Genomic DNA, 21,376 nt, shown 5'->3' with positions numbered 1-21,376 from the left:
AGGCTGAGGATAGAGATTAGACATAGGTTAAGGTTATGGTTAGGACTAGGGTCAGGATGATGGTTAAGGTTAAGATTTGGGCTAAAGTTGAGGTTAAGGTTAGGCTGAGGGTAGAGATTAGACATAGGTTAAGGTTATGGTTAGGACTAGGGTCAGGATGATGGTTAAGGTTAAGATTTGGGCTAAAGTTGAGGTTAAGGTTAGGCTGAGGGTAGAGATTAGACGTAGGTTAAGGTTATGGTTAGGACTTGGGGTCAGGATGATGGTTAAGGTTAAGATTTGGGCTAAAGTTGAGGTTAAGGTTAGGCTGAGGGTAGATATTAGACATAGGTTAAGGTTATGGTTAGGACTTGGGGTCAGGATGATGGTTAAGGTTAAGATTTGGGCTGAGGGTAGAGATTAGGTGGGATTAAGGTTATGGTTAGGACTACGGTCAGGATAATGGTTAGGGTTAAGATTTGAGCTGAGGTTGAGGATAAGTTAGGCTGAGGGTAGAAGGTTAGGCTGAAGGTAAAATGGGACAAGCTGAAGCACCTGAAAAAAAGGTGAAGTAAAAGAAGTTAACAAGTGCTCAGCACCTCTAGAACTTCTTTAAAACAATTGGAGAACCATTCCAGGTACTACCTTATGAATATTAATCTACAAGATAGAAAATAATAAAAATAAAGAAAATATACATTAAATCGAGAGATCAGGTGTGTCCAAAGTTTTGACTGGTATTTATATAAATATTTTGGCCACAACTGAAGTCAAATATGTATACGCCATTCATACTAAAGAAGTAGTATATATACCTTAGTATATATACAGCTCTGGAGAAAAAATAAGAGACTACTTCAGTTTCTGAATCAGTTTCTCTGATTTTGCTATTTATAGGTATGTTTGAGTAAAATGAACATTATTGTTTTATTCTATAAACTACGGATAACATATTGTCATTTAAAGCATTTATTTGCAGAAAATGAGAAATGGCTGAAATAACAAAAAAAGATGCAGAGCTTTCAGACTTCAAATAATGCAAAGAAAACAAGTTCATATTCATAAAGTTTTAAGAGTTCAGAAATCAATATTTGGTGGAATAACCCTGGTTTTCACAGTTTTCATGCATTTTGGCATGTTCTCCTCCACCAGTCTTACACACTGCTTTTGGATAACTTTATGCTTTACACTCCTGATGCAAACATTCAAGCAGTTCAGTTTGGTTTGATGGCTTGTAATCATCCCTCTTTCTCTTGATTATGTTCCAGAGGTTTTCAATTTGGTAAAATCAAATAAACTCAACATTTTAAGTGGTCACTTATTTTTTTTCCACAGCTGTATATTGCCATTTTTCAGGGAGGTCAAAAAATAAAAAAAAAAATTGAATCTTTTGTTACTATTAGTAAGAGTTTCACATAGAAAATTACTTTCTTTTTCTTTATTTGCATAGTTGAATACTGTGAGTTTGGTACACAAGAGTTTTATTTTTATTTTATTTTTCAAAAATAAAACCCACATAAAATCCAACCGAAAATCAGGCATGTCCAACACCCAAAAACTGTTACGTAATTGTTTTAATAGTATGTTTATGACAGTTTTATGATTATTTTTCTACAGACCTACAGTTCTAAACAGGTTCCTCAAAATGCATATGGCATGAACCCCTAAAGTGAACTGGGTTCACTAGGTAGTGAGTCAGAAGACCACAAGGCCAGACAAGTGAACTAACCTTGGGCAGACATTTGTGATAAGAGCCTGTGGACCCTGGCATGCATTGGTTCAGTAACCTCATGCCACTGCAAGCTGAGGACAAAGGACACAGTTTGTTACTCTGCTTTTAGAGTGAAAAGAAGGTTGTAGTTGTGCATTTAGTGCAGCATGATCAATAGTGGACTATGGTCAAAGAAGGTAGAATACTTTGGCTTGGCAGGTGAAGAAATTTTTTACAATATTGGGTTTTTCACTTGAATCGTTCTGCAAACTCAAAATTAAAGATGTAACGTACAACTTGTTGAGGAAAATATGGAAAATTCATAAGCAAACCATTTTATTACAGCTTTGAAATTTGACAAGTGCTTAAATGAATTAGTAATTCCAAGAAGTAAAGAATTGATTTATTTAAGAGGATGAAAAATTTCCACAAGAAAGCACTGTTGGTTATAAAATAGCTTCTAGTGCTTCGCATTACTAAAACTGCATCTGCAACTGCAATCTTGAGATCACTAGTTTAAATCCTGTTCATGTAGTTTGTCATCGGCTACCAGAGCCCTATAAGAGCACAATTAGCTTTGCTCTCTCTCTGGGTGGGTAGATTGCGCTCTTTGCCCACATCACTCCAAAGGGTGATGTCGATCAGCACAAGGCGTCTGTGAGCTGATGTATCAGAACCGAGTCGCTGCGCTTTTCTCTGAGCGCGCTGTGATGAGGCGGTGGCTGACTTGTATGGGAGGAGGAATGTGATAGTCTTCACCCTCCTGGTGTTGGAGCATCACAAGTGATATGGGGAAGTCCTAATGAGTGGGTTGGGTGAATTGGGAGAAAATGGGATAAAAATTAGAAATAAAATAAAAAAACTTCTTTATCTATTATTATTATATTATATCTATTAACTATTGAGGTCAGTGATTCTGTACTGTGACACTGTCCAGTTTTGTGCCTCTGTGGCTGGTTAACCCCAGAGGGAGAAATAAAGGACTGAGTCAGTCACTTGGACTAATATGGCAACGAATAATTGCCCTTCTGTGCCTTAATGACCACTAGGGCCTGAGAGATTTTATTTTTGGCAGGGTACATGCAGGGGTGTGGGTTTAGATTAAGGTTATAAAAAGTAGCTTATCTGTTATAAAGAGTGGCCTCTGCAGTGGACAGTCTGTTAGGTCGACGATTGGGGTAAGACAATTAACAAGAAACAAATTATTGGGTGTAATTATTTATTTGTGCAGCTGTTTTTGCATGAGGCTACATTGGTTCAGAAAGATTGATTTGGTTGCCTAACTACCAATATATAGTCTTATCTGGTAAATGACAAATTTTGCATACGTTGTTTTGGAGGTAGTGTAGAATATAGAAGTGTATTTGCATTTTTCTTTACATTCTGTACACTTTAAAGACAAGTACATAATCAAATAGTTATGTTAAAGGTAAACTATAAAATGACCTTCTGTCAGCATGTTTGAGGATTTATTTCTGAATTATTTATGAGACAAATACGAGAAAATTGTGGAGAAAATTAATGGAACAACTACTTTCTTTTAATATTCAGTTCTTTTCAAATATGGAATGGATTGGATGTTTAGAATCTGCATTTATATTGTTGTTTTGATGAAAATTGCAAATGCAAAATGACTACATGCTTCTAGCTCGTTCACTAAAACTGTTTTTTTACAGATTGTATTGCAGGAACAAAATCCTGTTCTCATCAACAGTTGGACTGCGAAATGAACTCAAGTCATGCTCATGCTGTGGAAATCTCTCCCTTATGTTATGATTTTATAAATGGATCCTGTCCAAAGTTTGTCTATCCGCTGCTTTTGAAGGTGCCACTTTACTTGTTCTTTGGTTCAGTGGTGATTTTAACAGTATTGGGGAACTTGTTTGTTATTCTAACCATTGTTCATTTCAAGCAGCTTCACATGCCAACTAATTACCTGGTTCTGTCTCTGGCTGTAACTGATCTGCTGCTGGGTGGATTTGTGATGCCTCCTAGTATGCTGCGCTCTGTAGAAACTTGCTGGTATTTGGGTCCTTTGTTCTGTAAAATACACAGCAGTGTTGATATCACTTTGTCCACTGCTTCCATTATAAATTTGTGTTTTATATCTATTGACAGATATTATGCTGTGTGTCAGCCCCTGCTGTATCACAGTAAAATCACTCCTTTAGTCACAGTGATCATGATCTCCATCTGCTGGACTGTTTCGGCCATAGTTGGGTTTGGAATAATATTTCTGGAGCTGAATATTCTGGGTATTGAAAAGTTTTACTATGAGAATGTTGAATGTGAAGGAGGCTGTGTGTTGTTTCAAAGTGCAGCATCGAGCACTTCTTCCTCTGTACTGTCCTTCTACATCCCAGGCATTGTGATGCTCAGTATATACATGAAAATATTTCATGTTGCACAAAAACAAGCAAAATCTATTCAGGACTCAAAATGTAAAAACAATATAAAATCAGTGTTGAGCAAAGAAGAGAAAAAAGCCACCAAAACTCTGGCTGTGATTATGGGCGTGTTTCTGTCACTTTGGACTCCATTTTTTATCTGCAATGTCATCGATCCTTTCATTGGTTACTTAATTCCTCCACTGTTGTTTGATATGCTCGTTTGGATTGGATATCTGAATTCTATGTGTAATCCTATTGTGTATGCTTTATTCTATAAGTGGTTTAGAAAAGCATTTAAGATGGTTTTATCAGGTAAAATATTTCAGCCAGGGTCCTCAAGAACAAATCTGTTTTCACACTGATGCGGAATTATCAAATGATTAACCCTAGAACCCTAACGCCTGGTCATTTTCACCCACACAGTTTTTTCATATGATTTTAATTGTGTTGCTGGTGTCTGAGCTGCATTGGACTTTGAAAAGCTTCAGGGCTCATTTAATTTTATGGTTGATTTCCTCCTCCCATCTATGTTTTTTTCAAGAGGCATGCGTTCGGATGATTTTCATCCGATGTTAGTGATAGAGAGTAAGATATTTTATGGGTGTAATTTACCTGATGTTAGTGTTTGTGTGTTTAAATCAGACTCTCACATGTCCAATGAATGGATGAACCAAAGACCAAGTTCCCAAAGTTTCCAGCAGCATTATTTTTTTGTTAGGACATTACCTGTTAATGATTACCTGATTTTAAATATTTTTTCTGTTTTTTTTTTTATATAGGGTCATCCATGGTACTTTTTTATTTTATGTGATGTTGTATGTTGTAAAAATGAAGAAGGTCTTGTCAAACTTGTCATACAATGTATACCCAACGTTAGTGAAGGTGTTACTAATTTTAACGTTAGTGTTCTAGGGTTAAACTGCCTAAAATAAATGAGTACTCAAATTGTCTACAATTGTTCAGACTTAGTGAAATGTAATGACACACTGATTTGCACAGTTCACAATTTTAGGACAGCCTCAACAAACAATGGTATAGGAGATTCAGGGTGAATATGATGATGATTCCAGGTGGGAGTCCAAAAGGAAGTGAACCAGAAATCCTTGGAAAAATCATGACTGTTGTTAAGTTCAATGAGCTATGTGATTTAAAAGATAACTAGCCTTACCAGTTTATTAGACTTAAGCAATGTTGATGCAGTTGTAACAGTTTTGAAGCCAGCAATGCAATGTCTGCCTCTATTGTTTGGAACAAAATTAAACAAAACTCCAATCTGCTAATGACTCATGGTCTTCATAATTATGGAGTCCAAGTGGAAGTCTTCTGTGCATTACTAAAATAAGAAGAAGAATAGTGGGAAATATACTGTATTGTAAAATTATTATTTTCCAATCATATTGTTTTTTTTTATTATTATTTTCCTCCAGCAAAACTACTCCAGGTGACTCTACCTCATGAAGACACTGAGATTATAATACCAAAGAGTGTGCAGATCTGTCCTCAAAGATAAATGTGATACTTAGAAAAATCTAAAATATGAAACATATTCTTTTTTTTTGTTTGTTTAACAATTATTTTGCTTTAATCTTTTCATGTTTAATTTACAATGTAAAAAAAAAAAAACATAAAAATAAAGAAAATGTATTGAATGTGAAGAGGTGTGTCCAAACCTTTGATTGGTACTGTATTTTATTTTTGCTTTATAATGTTGTACGTTTTGTAAAACGTCTGCCTATGATCACTACCTGAACTACACAAAGTATAATTTTCATTTACTATGGCCTACATACATATGGTGTTTATCTAACTAAAAAACTACTAAACAGATATTTTAAATGAATAAATAATGCAGAAGTGTCCTTTAAATAAACTCCAAACAAACTCTTTACAAAGTTTTTGTAAAGTTATAACAGCATTTGGCTCAGTATAACTGTCCAACAACAATGATGTGTGTGTGTGTGTGTGTGTGTGTGTGTGTGTACACTAGACTGGTGGCAATGTAAACAGTGTAAAGCCATTAGGATGTTGTGTACATATTAACTTTTGATCAGTTTACGGACACAGAATCAGGGCATGATACTGATTTAACAAACTAATGTAGATGGTAGGAACTGTCACTAACATCAGCAGCAGGAAATATTTGGTCAACACCTTCTTAAATAACATTATATGAGATTTCATCAGTTTAAATAAAGGCCCTCAAAGCACAGTGTCTCTATAATCAATCAAATAATCACACTACAGTGCTATTATAATGCCATGCTGTGGTTTCTCTTTATGGCCACAGTCAAGAGTAATATTACCTCACATAAATACACCCTATGACATTTAAACTGTACACTGCCAGAGTAAAGTGTATAAAAACAGTAACACCACAGATACAAAGTGTGTTTACTAATGTCTGTGTGTGAATTATAGAAGTGTGGGATTTAATGTGCAGGCATTCCATTTTAAATGGCTAGAATACCAATGTGTAACAATTAATAAAAAATCCATCATTTACTCTTCTAAAAAAACATATTTTGTGGCAATTGAATTGAATTGTAAATTCCTTCATTATATGTTAACATAAGAAAGTATCGGTATTTATTAAGGAAACATGGAAAACCTGCAGATAGTAATATCCATTCCTCATCCAGAGCAGTAAAATCCATTAGTTGGTAGAAGAAGAGTAGAGAAGTCAGGATGTGTGAAAACTGATAGCAGTCAGATGACAAAGCCATTTTACCATTACCCATCAGTGCTTTGTGTATAACAACCTTATTACACCCCTGTTGTGAAAAGATCTCAGTACAGATTTTCATTTCACTGCAGTTTTCATTGCAGTCAGTAAAGAAGAACTCTGGTAAAGATGATCAGAGGAAATTCAATTTGTCAACAAAAGTTTTTAAACTGTTGAAATGTTTAAAACATTGTGTATGTGTCTCCAAATACATGCGAAAAATCACTAACGAATGGCAACATTACAAATTGATAAAAACTTTACTGTCCACACTTGTTTGGGTAATTACTGCCTGCAGCCAAATAAAAGTCACATTTGATCACTTCAATATCATTGCACTTCCCCCTGCCTTTCCCGGCAAGTTACTAACCTTTGATGATCGTATGCAGTTTACTATAAACTATAAAGTTACAGGAGCAGTGAAGCGTGATGTTATGGTGGATTATCATAACCAAGAACACAAGAGCTAATAGAAGGTAGCAGATAGCTGCTATTACACTTCAGTTATCTTATAAACATGCGACTTTTAGATTGTCATGTGATCAAAGCTGGTTCATGCTGAAGCAGCATTTTACTTCCTTCGGTAATCTGCAGCGTCTCTTATTTATGAAATGAATGTGATCATTTTATTCCTTATCATATCTAATTTCTTAGTAAATATTTTCAATCCCTTTTAAACTGTAAATGCTCGGAGGCATTGTAAATGAGGGGCATCCTCAATGTATTCCCGGGTGAAAATAAAGGTTGATTGATTGATTCATATTCAGTGTTGCAAACCCAGCTTTTACATAAACAATAAACAGAATAAAGAATAAAACAACATTACTCTTCCCTTAAATGAGCTGCTTGAATACCTTCACACGGTGAATACGCAGATCAGTTTCTTCTGCTGAGACGAACAAAGCGCTGCACTCTTAAGATACTAATGCGCAAAAGTCAGGGTGCACCTGCGTCTTAAAGGGACTACTGGCTACTGGCACTCTGATTGGTTTATTTCATGTTACGCCGAAAACACACCCATGAATAATTAAGAAAATTAGTACACGCCTTTGGAGCGGCGCAAGGCGTATTTTGTGCACCCTTACGATTCCAAAGACACAGGACACGCCCCTAAATCCAGCGGCACAAAGTAGAGGTGGGCGATATCGGAAATTTTGGTATCGATCCAATACCAAGTAAATGCAGGTCCAGTATTGCCGATATCAATAATCATACCGATACCGATACTTTTTCATATTTAAGCTTCATAAAAAGACCTAGGATGGAATTTCGCCAAACGTTGTACGTGACAACAAAATACTTTATCACAATCAACATTTTTGTTTAGAAACAATAACAAAATAAAGTTGGCCCTAACATTAGGAATTATTTTTTTTTAAGTTGAAAAGGAGAAATCACAATACAACAAAAATATTTTAAATAAAAATGTCATTAGTAAAAACAATAAAAAAATGAATTTTTGGGAGAGAAAAAAAGCTTGAGTTTCGATCGTTTCACACAAGTATTGATTAATATCGATACCAGCATTGGTATCGATATTATCAATATTTGTATCGACCCGTGCACCTCTAGTGCAAAGCACAGTTAACTAGTGTGTTATAGATCGCTAAAATAGGGCCCAAAGTGTCATGTGTGTATCGGCAGTTTGTCACAGAAGGCATTATCACTCACAGTGGACAGCTTAGTGGGTGGTACTTATTATGACGTGTGGTTTACTGTGATCTAATACAGTGTCAGACATCCCTTTCTGGGTAATAAACAATAAGTCTAACCTAATTATGCTGAGAAATCTCAGGTTTGCTGATTGCAGATGCAGCTCCATGGCAGAGTTTAAAAGCAGAGAGTATAAAAGGTACTACCCATACCTTTTCAACATTTTACCTTATGGTGTTTTGACCATGCTTGTAAATCATCCTTATCTTTATGTGATCCCAGACAAATGTTAATCAATATGAACATAAACACAGTTAATGATTAACGAGTGAACATTATATATCCATACGTTCTGTTTGCTCTGAGTACAACGCGAAAAGAACAAGCTTTAAAGATGAGTCCAGTTTATCTGCTGCTGCTGGTGCTGGGCTGCAGTTTGTTGGAGGGACAGTCAGTCAGGGTGAATGGCATCACTCTGAGGGGTTATGAAGACAGAGGAGACAGAGAGAACAAGATTCAGGCTGCTGAGAATCCCACAACTGAAGCTCCAAAAACAACCTTCACCCAACAAAACTGCCAGACGGACATCCATTCTGTACTGAGAGAGATGAGCGCTGTGCTGGCAGAGCTGAAAGTTGAACAGAGACACACGACGACTGCAGTGAACAACTTAGAGAGCAGACTGAGAGCCAGTGAGAGTCATGTGGAGGAGCTGAAGAAGAAGGTAGAGGTGGAGAGTCACATCAATCAAGGTAAATCATAGAGAGATTTCTCAGTTTTAATCCTGCGGACATTAAACAGCTTTTAAAATTCACAATCACTGCCCCATTATAATGGAACTTCTCAGAGTAAGAGTGCTGATCTGGGATCAGTTATTGGTTAACTGAATTCAAGTAGACAGTCAATGAGAGAGGAAGTAGAAGAGTACAGACTGACAGTGTGGTCACAGGTGAGATTCACAAACAACACAACTTTTAACCCGGAGAGATCCGTCACAAAACATATGATCGTAACATCGCCATCTCAAAAAAATATATGCAGACATGTTATACTCAGGGGCGGATTTGGAAGTTCTGGGGCCCCAAGCAATGTTTTTTTTCCCGGGGGCTCTGATCAAACGGATTCTTTTATATAGCCAAATGCAATATTGCATGCAATTGCAATATGCTATTTAATTTCTTGCTGCTGCGGAAAAAATGGTGAGCTTTGTCAAGCTTTTAGTGCTGGACTTCCTTTCTATAATTGTCTTTCTTTTTTGGACACCGCTGGAATAAGACCATTTACCTTACCTAGCTTAACTTGCGTTAACAGTGTCTCTTCGGTGTCAAACCAAAATGCAAAGAAATAATGCATTTCGTTTTTTTTTTTCTTTTTTTTGTTAAACTTTTGGCCAGCAGGGCCCCCCTGATCCCTGGGGCCCCAAGCAATTGCGTGGTTTGCGTGGTGGTAAAATCCGCCCCTGGTTATACTAGATCTGAGAAATCTGCAGTATCTGTTGTTTTTCTGTGCATTATTTTCATCCTGTTCATCTGAGAAGAATTTACTTACTTATATGTACTTATTTGTTTTGTCTTGAACTGGATCCACATCTCTGTGTTTTTTCAGAAAGATGTCATGTTGTCTTGGGAAAAAAAATGTTCCTTAATACAATCTCTTAATTCATGTTTCCAAGATCCAAGATCCAGTAGATAGTAAAACTTTTACATGTAAAATTTTTCATAAATTCATCCACCTGCATTGTGTTTAATACCCTTTTATCTCCTGTGTTCAATTTTTAGCTCAAGCAGCACATCAGGGTGCCATAGATGCTGAATTGGAAGAACTGAAGAAAAAAAATGCTGGTAAAAATCTATACCTGATTTGGTAATAATTGCTGTAAATTTAAATAATATTCTCTTATATTTTAAGTGTCTTAAGAACTTCCAGTGGAGACATATTTTGTTCTATAGTTTGTTCATTTTAAATTGGATGGATTGTTGGATTAAATCAAAGTTTCATCAAGCCAAATGTATTTTTCTTGTGATGTTAATCACTAACAGTTATATTTTTCCTTTTTTGCTTCAAGACTTGAAAATCTCATTTGACAAGCAAACGGAGAATCTGGAAAAAGAGGACCAAAGTAAGAAATTTATTTTCTGTACAGAAAACTTAAAAAGAACATTACTGTGAAGTAAAAATATCTTCCTAATACTATAACTAAGCAATAATACACTCGAGGTTTATACTATAATGTGTAATAATGGCAATAGTGCCAGTATTTTCAATGTTATAGCACTAACCTCAAATGTATTACTGCAATTATACCACAGTTCCATTATCACAGTTTACTGACAGATTTAAAGTTAAAGAGGACGGAAAAATACGATCTGTTTGGTAATAAACCGTGTTAAACGAGTGTTAAAATAGTTCCATTGCTGCTTTGTTTGTAGCTGGGCTGTTTGGCTTGTAAGCGCTGAATCGGTGCTAGGTTACCTGTATGTGGCAGAGTAATAAATGGAGAGCTTCAGTTACAGTGCATTACCGGCTGATAATGGCACTCATAGAATGCCTCTCAGCCAATCACATTGCAGGGTCGGAACCTGTTTCTAGCTACTCTATTTAGACATAGAAAACTTTTCAATTCCCTTTTTCACTGGTGTTAAACATGGTCAACATGTATCTGTCACCTCCTCTGAACATGGTTTAAATGATTTAATCACAATGTACCCTGGTGTATTTAACCCTGGTTTATCACATGGTCAGGTGAATCTGATCAATTATAAAGCATGATAATGTTTTAAAGGTGTAAAGACCTTTCTCTGCTTTCAGATTCATCTCAATTACACATAACACGCATATTACTGCATTATTTTTTTATTATGACTAAGATGCAGTTAAACAACATCTTTAAAGTCAACATTCATTATTTGTCAACATTTTATTATTTTTTTTTTTTTATCAATCATGTTTGTTGGCTTTGGTGTTTGGTTTGTGCCACATGTAACAAAAGCCACAATGACCAGGCCTGGTGAGGACGGGTAATCTGTTGACCTATAGAGGGAGGGCAAGAGGGAAAGAAAGGCCAAGAGGGAGAGGCTCTTTAAATTATGAGGGATAGCTTTAAAGCATTAGAACTGAGTCAAATAATATTTAAGCATTTATTTTAGAGTGAACAGAGGAAGCTCTTTATACAAATTGTGAATTGTTGTAAATTGTGTAAATGTTCTGTTTATTACAGAGAGAAAAGTGGCATTTTCAGCAGCACTGTTGCAAGGAAGTGGATATGGATATATTGGACCGTACAGCATAGAATATCCTTTGGCATACAAACACATATTCATCAATATTGGCAACGCTTACAACCCAGCTACAGGTAAGCTATTCAGCTATTCATACAATCCATACAATCAATTATGTAACATATATATATATATATATATATATATATATATATATATATATATATATATATATATATATATATATATATATATATATATATATTCCAATAGCTGGTCTAAAACAATAATACATACATAATACAATGTTTATTTGAGTAGGCAATATATATCTTATTTTTTTATCAATCTGATCATTATCCCAATATGTTTTTTTTTTTATGTGACCAAATGTAATTATAAGATGTAGGACATTATTATCAAGTTATTACACTAAAAACTGTTATCCTTTTCATATAGTTAATTTGTAAGCCTTATATAAATTTGTGGTAGAGTTCAAACAACATTAAGCAGGTGCATAAATTTGGGCACCCTAATAGAAAAAAATGACATCAATTTTTAGTAGATCCTCCTTTTACAGAAATAATAGCCTCTAAAAGCTTCCTATAACTTCCAATGAGAGTCTGGCTTCTGGTTGAAGGTATTTTGGATGATTCTCATATCTCCAGTTCAGTCAGGTTTGATGGTTTCTGAGCATGAACAGCCCGCTTTAAATCACACCACAGATTTTCAGTTATATTCAGGTCTGGGACTGAGATGATCATTCCAGAACATTGTACTCACGCAGAGCGCGACAGAGAGACAGGGGAGCAATTTACATAAAATCTTGCCAGAGAGGCATTTTTTTTCCATTATACTGTATTTCAAACAACCTCACGGGCCAGATGTTTCATGCTTGCGGGGCCACCTATTGCCGACCCTTGGCATATATGATGCAGATGAGTAGAATTTAAGGTGGAATAACTACTAGAATAGTAATAACACTTAGAAGCTGTAGCACTTGAGTTAAACTAATATTTAAGGTGGAAATCCAATAAAAAAATGACTAATTTAATAACAGCTGCATGTGGGTGTTCCAAGACAAATGAGTGTTCCAGAAGTTTATTTGGAAGAAACAGACGGACCGAAGACAGAAAAAAAAAAACATTCAGAGCTCTAAATTAAACCCTGTGCAAGGTGCAAACAGACTTCTTTCACGCCTTTTGCCTGCGTCGTTTAAATACTGTAGCAATAAATTTTGTGAATATATCGAACCTGATGGGTGTGGTGGTCTAGAAGTGAGAAAACACAAGAGTTGACAGATGACATTTGTCTAGGTGCATTTCAGTCAGTGGTGCACCTGTTTTTTCTGTTGTCAAGATAGCAATACACCAGAAATTCAAGACCACCACACCCATCGGCTTAAATTATTTCACAAGCATCACTGCTATTTAAACAACACAGGAGGAAGGTGTAACAATAGACTGTTGACAGGGTATCAATTATATCAATTACTATCGCAATATTATCAGCAACAAGTTTAAAATCCAGGGTCTGTCATGGTGACAGGTTGTGTCAGTACACGTCTCTGATGGCAGAAAAGTACACTGAGATCTTAGAGCAACATATGGTTCAATAAAAAAGGCATATTTTCAAGTGTCATGCACGCATTTTTTAATAAGACAATAAACTCAACTTTTTTGGAATGTGTTGCAGACCTAAATTGTGGGAAGGGATGTATATCAACAATATATTTTTCTCTTTCATGAAGGAATTTTCACTGCACCTGTAAAAGGAGTCTATAAGTTCCAAATCTCCCTCCATGGACTTGGTTCTTCAGGAGTGGCCTTATACAAGAATGAACAACTAATGGCGGGAACTTATGCTAGTGAACCCCAGGGCAGATTTAGTTCCTCTAATCGAGTTTCACTGTTACTGGAAGCAGGAGATGTTGTCTCCCCTAAACTGTGTGCAAATTCAAAGTTATTTGATGATTATTATCACCACAACACTTTTAGTGGTCAAATGCTGTTTTCTGTATAAACAGTTTAACAAATATTGTTTAACATGTACTCAATGTTTTCAATGTTAATGAACCTAAATGAAATAAAAACCTTATCTATGTAATAATTTAAACCGACTTGTAAATTTGCAATAACATTATCATGCAAACTTACTCACATTTTAGTTTTAATGTAGAAAGTAAACATTGTTATAGGTCTCATTTTATGTTTTTCATTAATTTTGTGGTGGTGTCTAGTATGAGTCGTGTGAGCCGCTTTTCGTGAAAAAGTCCTAGAGCCATATCCTACACCCTGCACAAGGCATGTTGTGATGCTCATCCTGTCTTACTCCCCATCAACAGTCTATCTTCACACCTTGCGCTCGCACCGTTGAAACAGCGTCAGAGTTCATGAATATATATACACTGATGGGTGTGGTGGTCTGCATGTGACGTGTGTTCAGGTAAATTTCTGGCATGTGGCTATAAAACACAGGTGCACGACTGACTAAAATGAACCTAGACAACAATCAATAGTGTCTATTCCTATATCATTTATACAGGTGCGCCATGCACACACATTATTACATATATTACACATATTCATTTGTGTGTTTTGGCCGTAACGTAACATAAATCAGTGTGCCAGTAGTTATTGGTTTATTTTACATTACGCCCAAGACACACACAGGATTAATTAAAAGAATTAGTACATGCCTATTTTGTGTTTCAAGCTGCGCAAGGCATATTTTTTGCTCCCTCACAATACCAAAGACACAACACACCCTAAATCAAGCTGTGCGGTGCAAAATTGATGTCTTGCCTATACAGTACATCACTTAAATAGGGCCCCTAGTGTTTCAGGCTGCATCTGCAACTTGGAGTTACCTACTGTATTTCAAAAAGAGCAAGTACTAAAGGGTTTTTAATGAAATGACACCTTGAAATTGCAAAACTGTATATCAATTTTTTTATATGTAAAATTGATAAAAAAAAGATTTTGTTCTAAAGTCAAAATGATGATTGTTTCTAAAGTAATTTCTCTTATTTTTCACAAACATACAAAATGTCATTAGAAAAGCAGAGTATAAACTGAATAATCTTAGCTTTGGAAGAATTTAAGAAAAAATATATATAACAATAAAACTCCAGAGAGACTTCTCTTTTTTCTCTGTGCTCTGAACTGAAAATGAATGAACTTTGTACTTTAACAGATGTAGGGCTTTTCAAAGCCCAAATTAAAAATGCATAAATTTTTGGTGTAATATTTTTGTCAGGTAGGGAGCAGGAAGGAGACGAGGAGAGCAGACACACTTGCGAGTATTTATTGAAAAAAAAAACAACAGGAAAACAAAGCAAACAAAAAAACAAAAACTGAAACAAAAAGAAACACAGGTAACATAGGAAACACATAACCTGACTGACATAAGACATACAACCACAGACAGGGGAAACAGGTACAAGACTATTTACACACACTGACAAAGACAGGAAATGTGAAACGCCTGGGAGAAGGTAACAAGGGGGCAGAGCTACAAATGAACAGGTACGTACACAGAATACAGGGGCGGAGACACAGGATACACACAGGGCAATTGCAGAGGGTAAATAAACACAGTGACAGACCAGAAAGATGCAACAACAGGGCAAGACTGTGACATTGTGTAGACACCTAGTGACAAGAAAATTAATTACTGTGAGTGAAGAATTCAAATCAATTCAACTTTATTGTGATAATACTGATACTAGGTAGTACAGTGCAACTAAACACTGTTAAGCTGGATCTCCAGTGCAGAAGGACATTAGGGCAAAGACAAACTTTAGACAGACATAGTGCAAGACAAAACACAAGGTGCATGGATAAGAAGTACAATAAATAGAATTAATACACAAATGTGCAGTGGGGCAAAAAAGTATTTAGTCAGCTGCTGACTGTGCAAGTTCTCTTACTTAGGAAAATGTGAGAGATCTGTAATTTTTTATATTGGGACACTTCAGTTATGATAAAAATGAGAAAAGAAATCAAAGAAATCACATTGTGGGATCTTCCAGCAGGATAATGATCCCAAGCACATCGCTCGGGCAACTAAGGAGTGGCTTGGTAAAAAGCATTTCAAGGTCCTGGAGTGGCCTAGCCAGTCTCCAAAGCTCAACTCCATAGAAAATTTGTGGAGGGGGTTGAAAGTCTGTGTTGCCCAGCGACAGCCCCAAAACATCACTGATCTAGTGGAGATTTGCATGGAGGAAGACTGCTGGAGCATTCATAAGACCAAAAGGCATCACTTGGTACTCATAATACCCTAAAGGGAAGATGAAAGCAGTTTTCTTTTTGTCCCCCTTCTGTATCCACTTTAGTGAAAATGTATGCTTGTTGTAGTGCTTCAAAGGCAGTCTGCATCAATGCAGAACCTTGCCCCAGCTGGAGAAGAAGAAAGGCAAGGGCCTCCCAAGTGTACGTTTATGTTGGCCCATTCAGGAGACCAGTGAGAGGTCAGGGCTAACAGTCTTAGGGCATGGCACTTGTAGGAGACAGGTTGAGAACAGGTTCCCTGGCATCATGATCCCCAAGTACTGATCACATTGACCAGTCAATCTGGCGATTGTGCTGTTCAAGCCAACCACAAATAAGGGGCCGGTGTAAGATAGAGTACTGTCTGTTCCAAATTGGTGCCAACACAGAGGGTTAGGGGTTGGTTGAGGTGTGTGACATACCTCAAACCAACTGCTTGCCTGTCAATGGGGGGACGGGCAAAGGGTGGTCCATACATTCCACAGGAAGCCCAAGAGTTATAGTAAGCCTGGTGTCTATGAAACTATCTGCGGACCTAGAGTCCATAAAGGTCTGTATATGGTGAACATATTAGCCTTGAAATTAAGCTAAGACCAGATGTGGGGGAGAGGCCAATGTCTAGTCCCAAATACCCTGTCCAGGGTAGACCCTTGTATTTCCTAACTTATCCCTAAAAGAGATAGACTAGGTAAAGCATCAGACAAATGGGTGCCCCCAGTCACATGGGCTCAGGCATCTCCTGTAGTGGTACTGAGGAAGCAGGGATAGCGGGGCCTGGGAGGCTATTCCCAAAGGCATGAGTGCTCTATGCCCACTTCTGGCCCCACTGGCACATACAGGTGTCAAAGTGAATAAACACCTCATACAGCCCAGCAAGGTCAGAGGGCAGATCGCAAGTCTTTGTTCCTGCCATTGAGTCTCCGATGAAATATAGCCATCAGAGCCCCTTCATCCCATTGGCTTTCATCAGCTAGAGTGCAAAACACTATTACATGATTGGCCATTAAACATGCACCTTGGGAGAGGTCCAAGGGGAAAGGACCAGCCTCCCTACCACTAGGGGGTTGGTAGAAGGTCTGGTGAAGGGCTGCAGTGAATTTCTGACTGCTTCTGAAGTCCGAGGATGCTTGCTCCCACATAGCAGTTGCCCAGATCTTTCCTGTTAGCAGGGAGATAATAAATCCCACTTTTTAATGTTCTATGGGAAACCAAGAAGGTTGTTGCTCAATGATCACTGGAGCAAAAATCCTCTACACTTATCTTGTAAACCCGCATATTGCTTAGGGGTAGCTATCTGGGTGTCTGCCTGCACTGGACATACTTCCTGAGTTGTGGGCATGTCAGGAAGAGGGGTGATTTTGAGGCTGTCTTAATGTGTCTGTTAAGAGAACAGGGTGCCAATAGTGGATCAGCCACTATTCTGGTGTGCGCTGTTGAATACCATGGAGCTGCATGGTGCTGGAATGTGAGTACAGGTCCCACTAGAGGGCTGTAGGGCTTTGGCAGCACTCCTCCTGTTCCCGATTTGTTGATGCTCTTCTATGGCCCGGTCCTGCTCTCCCCCTTCTAATGAAGGACCTGTGTCCTGGTCTTTCCTCCATGAGACTGTGCTGGGAGACACTGCAAACATTTCAGCAACAGCACGTATAGATGTGCCATCCTGGCAAAGCTGGGCTATCTGTGCAAACTAAGAGGGATGCAGGTACCACCTTATGCTCCCAGTAGAGAAAAGGACACAAAAAATGCAAAACTAGAGGAAGATCAGTCAGGAAGGATGAAGAAAAATGGTCTGTGGCCACTACCTGCATAACTATTCTTGTTCTGAGGATTGCCTTTCTGTTGCCTGTAGCATTTACATGAAAGCAAGTCAACTTGATTCTCGATTATGCTTCCTAGCTGGGCAGATAAATATCCCTAATATTTACCTGATTTTCTGTTATACTGTGATGATTATGTTCCCTTAATTCACTGAGCAGTGCAGTTTATTAAATGTCAGGGAAAATGCATATTGACTGCAAGTCTAAAACTAAGCAAATAGGCACCTTTAACTATTATTTGTATTAGTTCCACAAAATATGATTTATGTTTGTCTCATTTAAGGAGGGCAATGTTTTCAGTCAAGATTATTACCATGGGACATTAGCTCATGACTGAGAGGGTGGTGAGTAAACATATGCAGTGATGAAAGACTATAAATTACCTCTGTCGTGGCTTTATTTGCAAAGCAAATTAAAGGTAAGAAGCTTTGCCGGCTGCAATACAGACAAATTATTTATTCAACAGAATGAACTCAACCCACACTGAGAAGGCGGAGATCAATTCTTTTTGCTATGAATATTTAAATGGATCTTGCCCAAAGTTTGTATATCCTCTGTTTTTGAAGGTGCCGCTTTATTTGTTCTTTGGTTCAGTGGTGATTTTAACAGTATTTGGTAATCTGTTTGTCATCATAACTGTTGTTCATTTTAAGCAGCTTCACATGCCAACTAACTTCCTCGTTCTGTCTCTGGCTGTAACTGATCTGCTGCTGGGAGCACTTTTTATGCCACCCTTTATGATACAGTCTGTAGAGACTTGCTGGTATTTGGGCAATATATTCTGTAAAATACACTGCAGTATTGGTACCATGTTATGTACTGCTTCCATTATAAATTTATCTTTCATTTCCATTGACAGATATTATGCTGTGTGTCATCCCCTGCTGTATCACAGTAAAATCACTTCCTTTGTCACATTAATCATGATTGTCATCTGCTGGACTTTCTCAGCAGCAATTGGGTTTATTATAATATATCTGGAGCTGAACATTCTGGGTGTTGAAGAGTTTTACTATGAGAATGTTGCATGTGAAGGAGGTTGTGTGTTGTTTCAAAGTGCAGCATCGAGCACTTCTTCCTCTGTACTGTCCTTCTACATCCCAGGAGTTATTATGCTCAGTATATACATGAAAATATTCCGTGTTGCACAAAAGCAAGCAAAATCTATCCAGGATTCAAAATGCAAGAGCAATATACAATCAGTGTTGAGCAAAGAAGAAAAAAAAGCCACCAAAACTCTGGCTGTGGTTTTAGGGGTGTTCCTCTCACTTTGGACGCCATTTTTTATCTGCAATGTCATGAATCCCTTCATAGGTTATACAATCCCTCCAGTATTGATTGAAATGTTTGGTTGGATTGGATTTATGAATTCTACTTGTAATCCTATTGTTTATGCTTTCTTCTACAAGTGGTTTAGAAAAGCATTCAGGATTATTATATCAGGTCAAATATTTCAGCCAGGGTCCTCAAGAACAAACTTGTTTTCACATTGAAAAGCTTTTAACTGTAAACTAATGTAATATTTAATGTATATATGTGCATTTATGTATTTTACCTATATTTTTTTTATATAATTTATATTTTATATAAATGTAGCAAATTATGCTTAATTATTTTTGTAAATCATGTACAATGAGTTGAGATGGTTTTTGGTGTTTATAGCCCATTCTTTTTCTGCTACATTAAGCTGAGTATTTAACCCCATGAAGTTCTGTTTTTTAGTCCTGTCCTAAATTACTAACATATAATAAATACATTACAGCTGCTACTGAAAGCAAGTATTTTGATTTTACATTGAGGGGTAGAACCTCAAAAACGGCCATGTGGGTTAAAGTCTTTATTAGTTCAGGCCAAACTACTGTGGTCAGAAATTGTGTTAGTCATAGGATTGCTTTGATAGTACAGGGCAATGTAAAATGAATGTGCAGCTTCTAGTTAGAACTGCAGCTCTCTAAAAGGACCCCTCCATGCCTACTTTGAAAATCTAATAGAGTATTCATTAAATGGGATTTAATAAAAAGAGATTTGACTCATAATCAGGTCTCACTTGAAGTAATTGACCATGCCATTGGCTTTCAGGTTTAATGCCCAGTGCTTATGTTTCTTCCCTGCTAGTGGAGCAGCTAGAGGACTAAAATTGCAGACAGAAAAAATGGATGAGGTTAGGCAAGCTCAGAAAGACCTACTTCAAGCAGATGGATATGGACTATGAATACTAAATGACCACATGCATCTCTGCTGTGCCAATCTCAGTTGAACCTTGGACACTTTATACCTTAGGAAGGGGGACTTGCTGGGGTTTCAGGGTGAAATTTCCAAAAGTAGCTTGATCCCTGGAAGAATCTATAGGTTTATAAAATTAACTTATTTCATGAAAATAAAAAAATAACTTGTGGCCTTGTATTTTTCTTAAGATCTAAGGCTGGTAAAAAAGGCAGGGAGACACCCACTGTGTGAACAGGGTATCTTTCTTTAGATTCTGTTTACCTTGCCTGTAAAATAGAAAGAAGTCAAAGTGGATAATCATGTCCACCATGCTTCTTCAGTTGCTTGGCCTGTTGGATATAGGCCAGGTTTTTGTAGTCAATTCAAACCACAAAGAGCTGATTTCCCCCCAAGCCAGCGCCTCCACTACTCAAGGGCAATCTTGATGACCAGAAGCTTTGTACCCTTGATATACTTTTACTCAGCCATGTTTTGGCCAGTGGGTGTAGAATGCAAAGGGAGTGAGCTGGTTGGGAATCAGGGGTCCACCAGAATAAAGTTGTCAAACACCAGAACCCGTTAAACCAACTAGAGAAAGATAGGACAGAGCCAGTCCTATATGGGATAACCATTCTTTAGGTTCATGCATATGGAAATAGACATGCAGATAGAAACCACAATGTCCAGGAATACCCACAAAAGGACAAAGCTCTACTTTCTTCTTGCTCACAATGGCCAGATAAACCTTTTCTCCAAAGCAATCAAACTCCATATTAGGGTCAGAACAGGGGCTTACTGAAGGCCTACTTGACCTAATAATTATTGTGAACCTCTTAAGATCCAATTTTTTGGTGTCCTGGGTTATAGAGACTAGAACAGAGATTTTTTTGCACCGACAATGTCCTCTGCACTGTGGGCACCAGTCATGAACTGATTTATGCTGGGCTGTTACAGCCAGGAAAACTCAAGTACTAACTAAATTTGCATCAGAAACGTATACAGCATGGCATCCCATTTTCTTATCTTGTTTAATCTTGTCTTGTCTGTTTTTAAAAATCAGTCTAAAAACTAATTTGAAATTCCTTGGCTTTTAACCTAAAATGAGATTTTGTCTTAGTTGTTATTATATCTTATTTATTTTTACTGTTTTAATTTTATTTTGTCTTTTTGTTTTAGTGTTTGTCTTAATTATATAATTTTCTATGTACAGCACCTTGTTTTCAGCTTTTGTTGATTTAAAGTGCTTTATAAATTAAGCTGAGTTGAGTTGTTGAGTTGTCTTGTCTTGTCTTATGCCCTATGCAACACTTTTCAGCTGTTGTATTTCAATTAAGTAATTACAAGATTTTAGTAATTAATTGAAAAATGAAAAACATACTAATGCAATTGAATTATACCAGCAAAAGTGCA

The 21,376-nt window shown here is 37.1% G+C and overlaps 3 protein-coding genes across 3 annotated transcripts; all 3 read left to right on the top strand.

The window, feature by feature from the left end:
* Positions 1-2,861: 2,861 nt before the first annotated feature.
* LOC103039380 (trace amine-associated receptor 1-like) lies at positions 2,862-5,436 on the top strand. The gene has a single exon (XM_007243350.4). The coding sequence runs from the start codon at positions 3,417-3,419 to the stop codon at positions 4,440-4,442; it is 1,026 nt and encodes a 341-aa protein (XP_007243412.2). The 5' UTR covers positions 2,862-3,416; the 3' UTR covers positions 4,443-5,436.
* A 3,394-nt stretch (positions 5,437-8,830) lies between these two features.
* Positions 8,831-13,760, top strand: LOC111191895 (uncharacterized). Its single transcript, XM_022668002.2, has 5 exons — positions 8,831-9,207; positions 10,234-10,296; positions 10,521-10,574; positions 11,673-11,807; positions 13,424-13,760. The coding sequence occupies exons 1-5, from the start codon at positions 8,850-8,852 to the stop codon at positions 13,693-13,695; spliced, it is 882 nt and encodes a 293-aa protein (XP_022523723.2). The 5' UTR covers positions 8,831-8,849; the 3' UTR covers positions 13,696-13,760.
* A 4,468-nt stretch (positions 13,761-18,228) lies between these two features.
* On the top strand, positions 18,229-19,254 carry LOC111196312 (trace amine-associated receptor 1-like). Its single transcript, XM_049481830.1, has 2 exons — positions 18,229-18,544; positions 18,617-19,254. Exons 1-2 carry the CDS (start codon positions 18,229-18,231, stop codon positions 19,252-19,254), a joined length of 954 nt encoding a protein of 317 aa, XP_049337787.1.
* The last annotated feature ends 2,122 nt before the right edge of the window (positions 19,255-21,376 follow it).

The sequence above is a fragment of the Astyanax mexicanus genome, chromosome 1 (assembly GCF_023375975.1).
Source record: "Astyanax mexicanus isolate ESR-SI-001 chromosome 1, AstMex3_surface, whole genome shotgun sequence".
Classification (NCBI taxonomy): Eukaryota; Metazoa; Chordata; class Actinopteri; order Characiformes; family Acestrorhamphidae; genus Astyanax; species Astyanax mexicanus.
The sequence above is the reverse complement of the archived record's forward strand: the minus strand, read 5'-3'. Positions and strand labels throughout refer to the sequence as shown.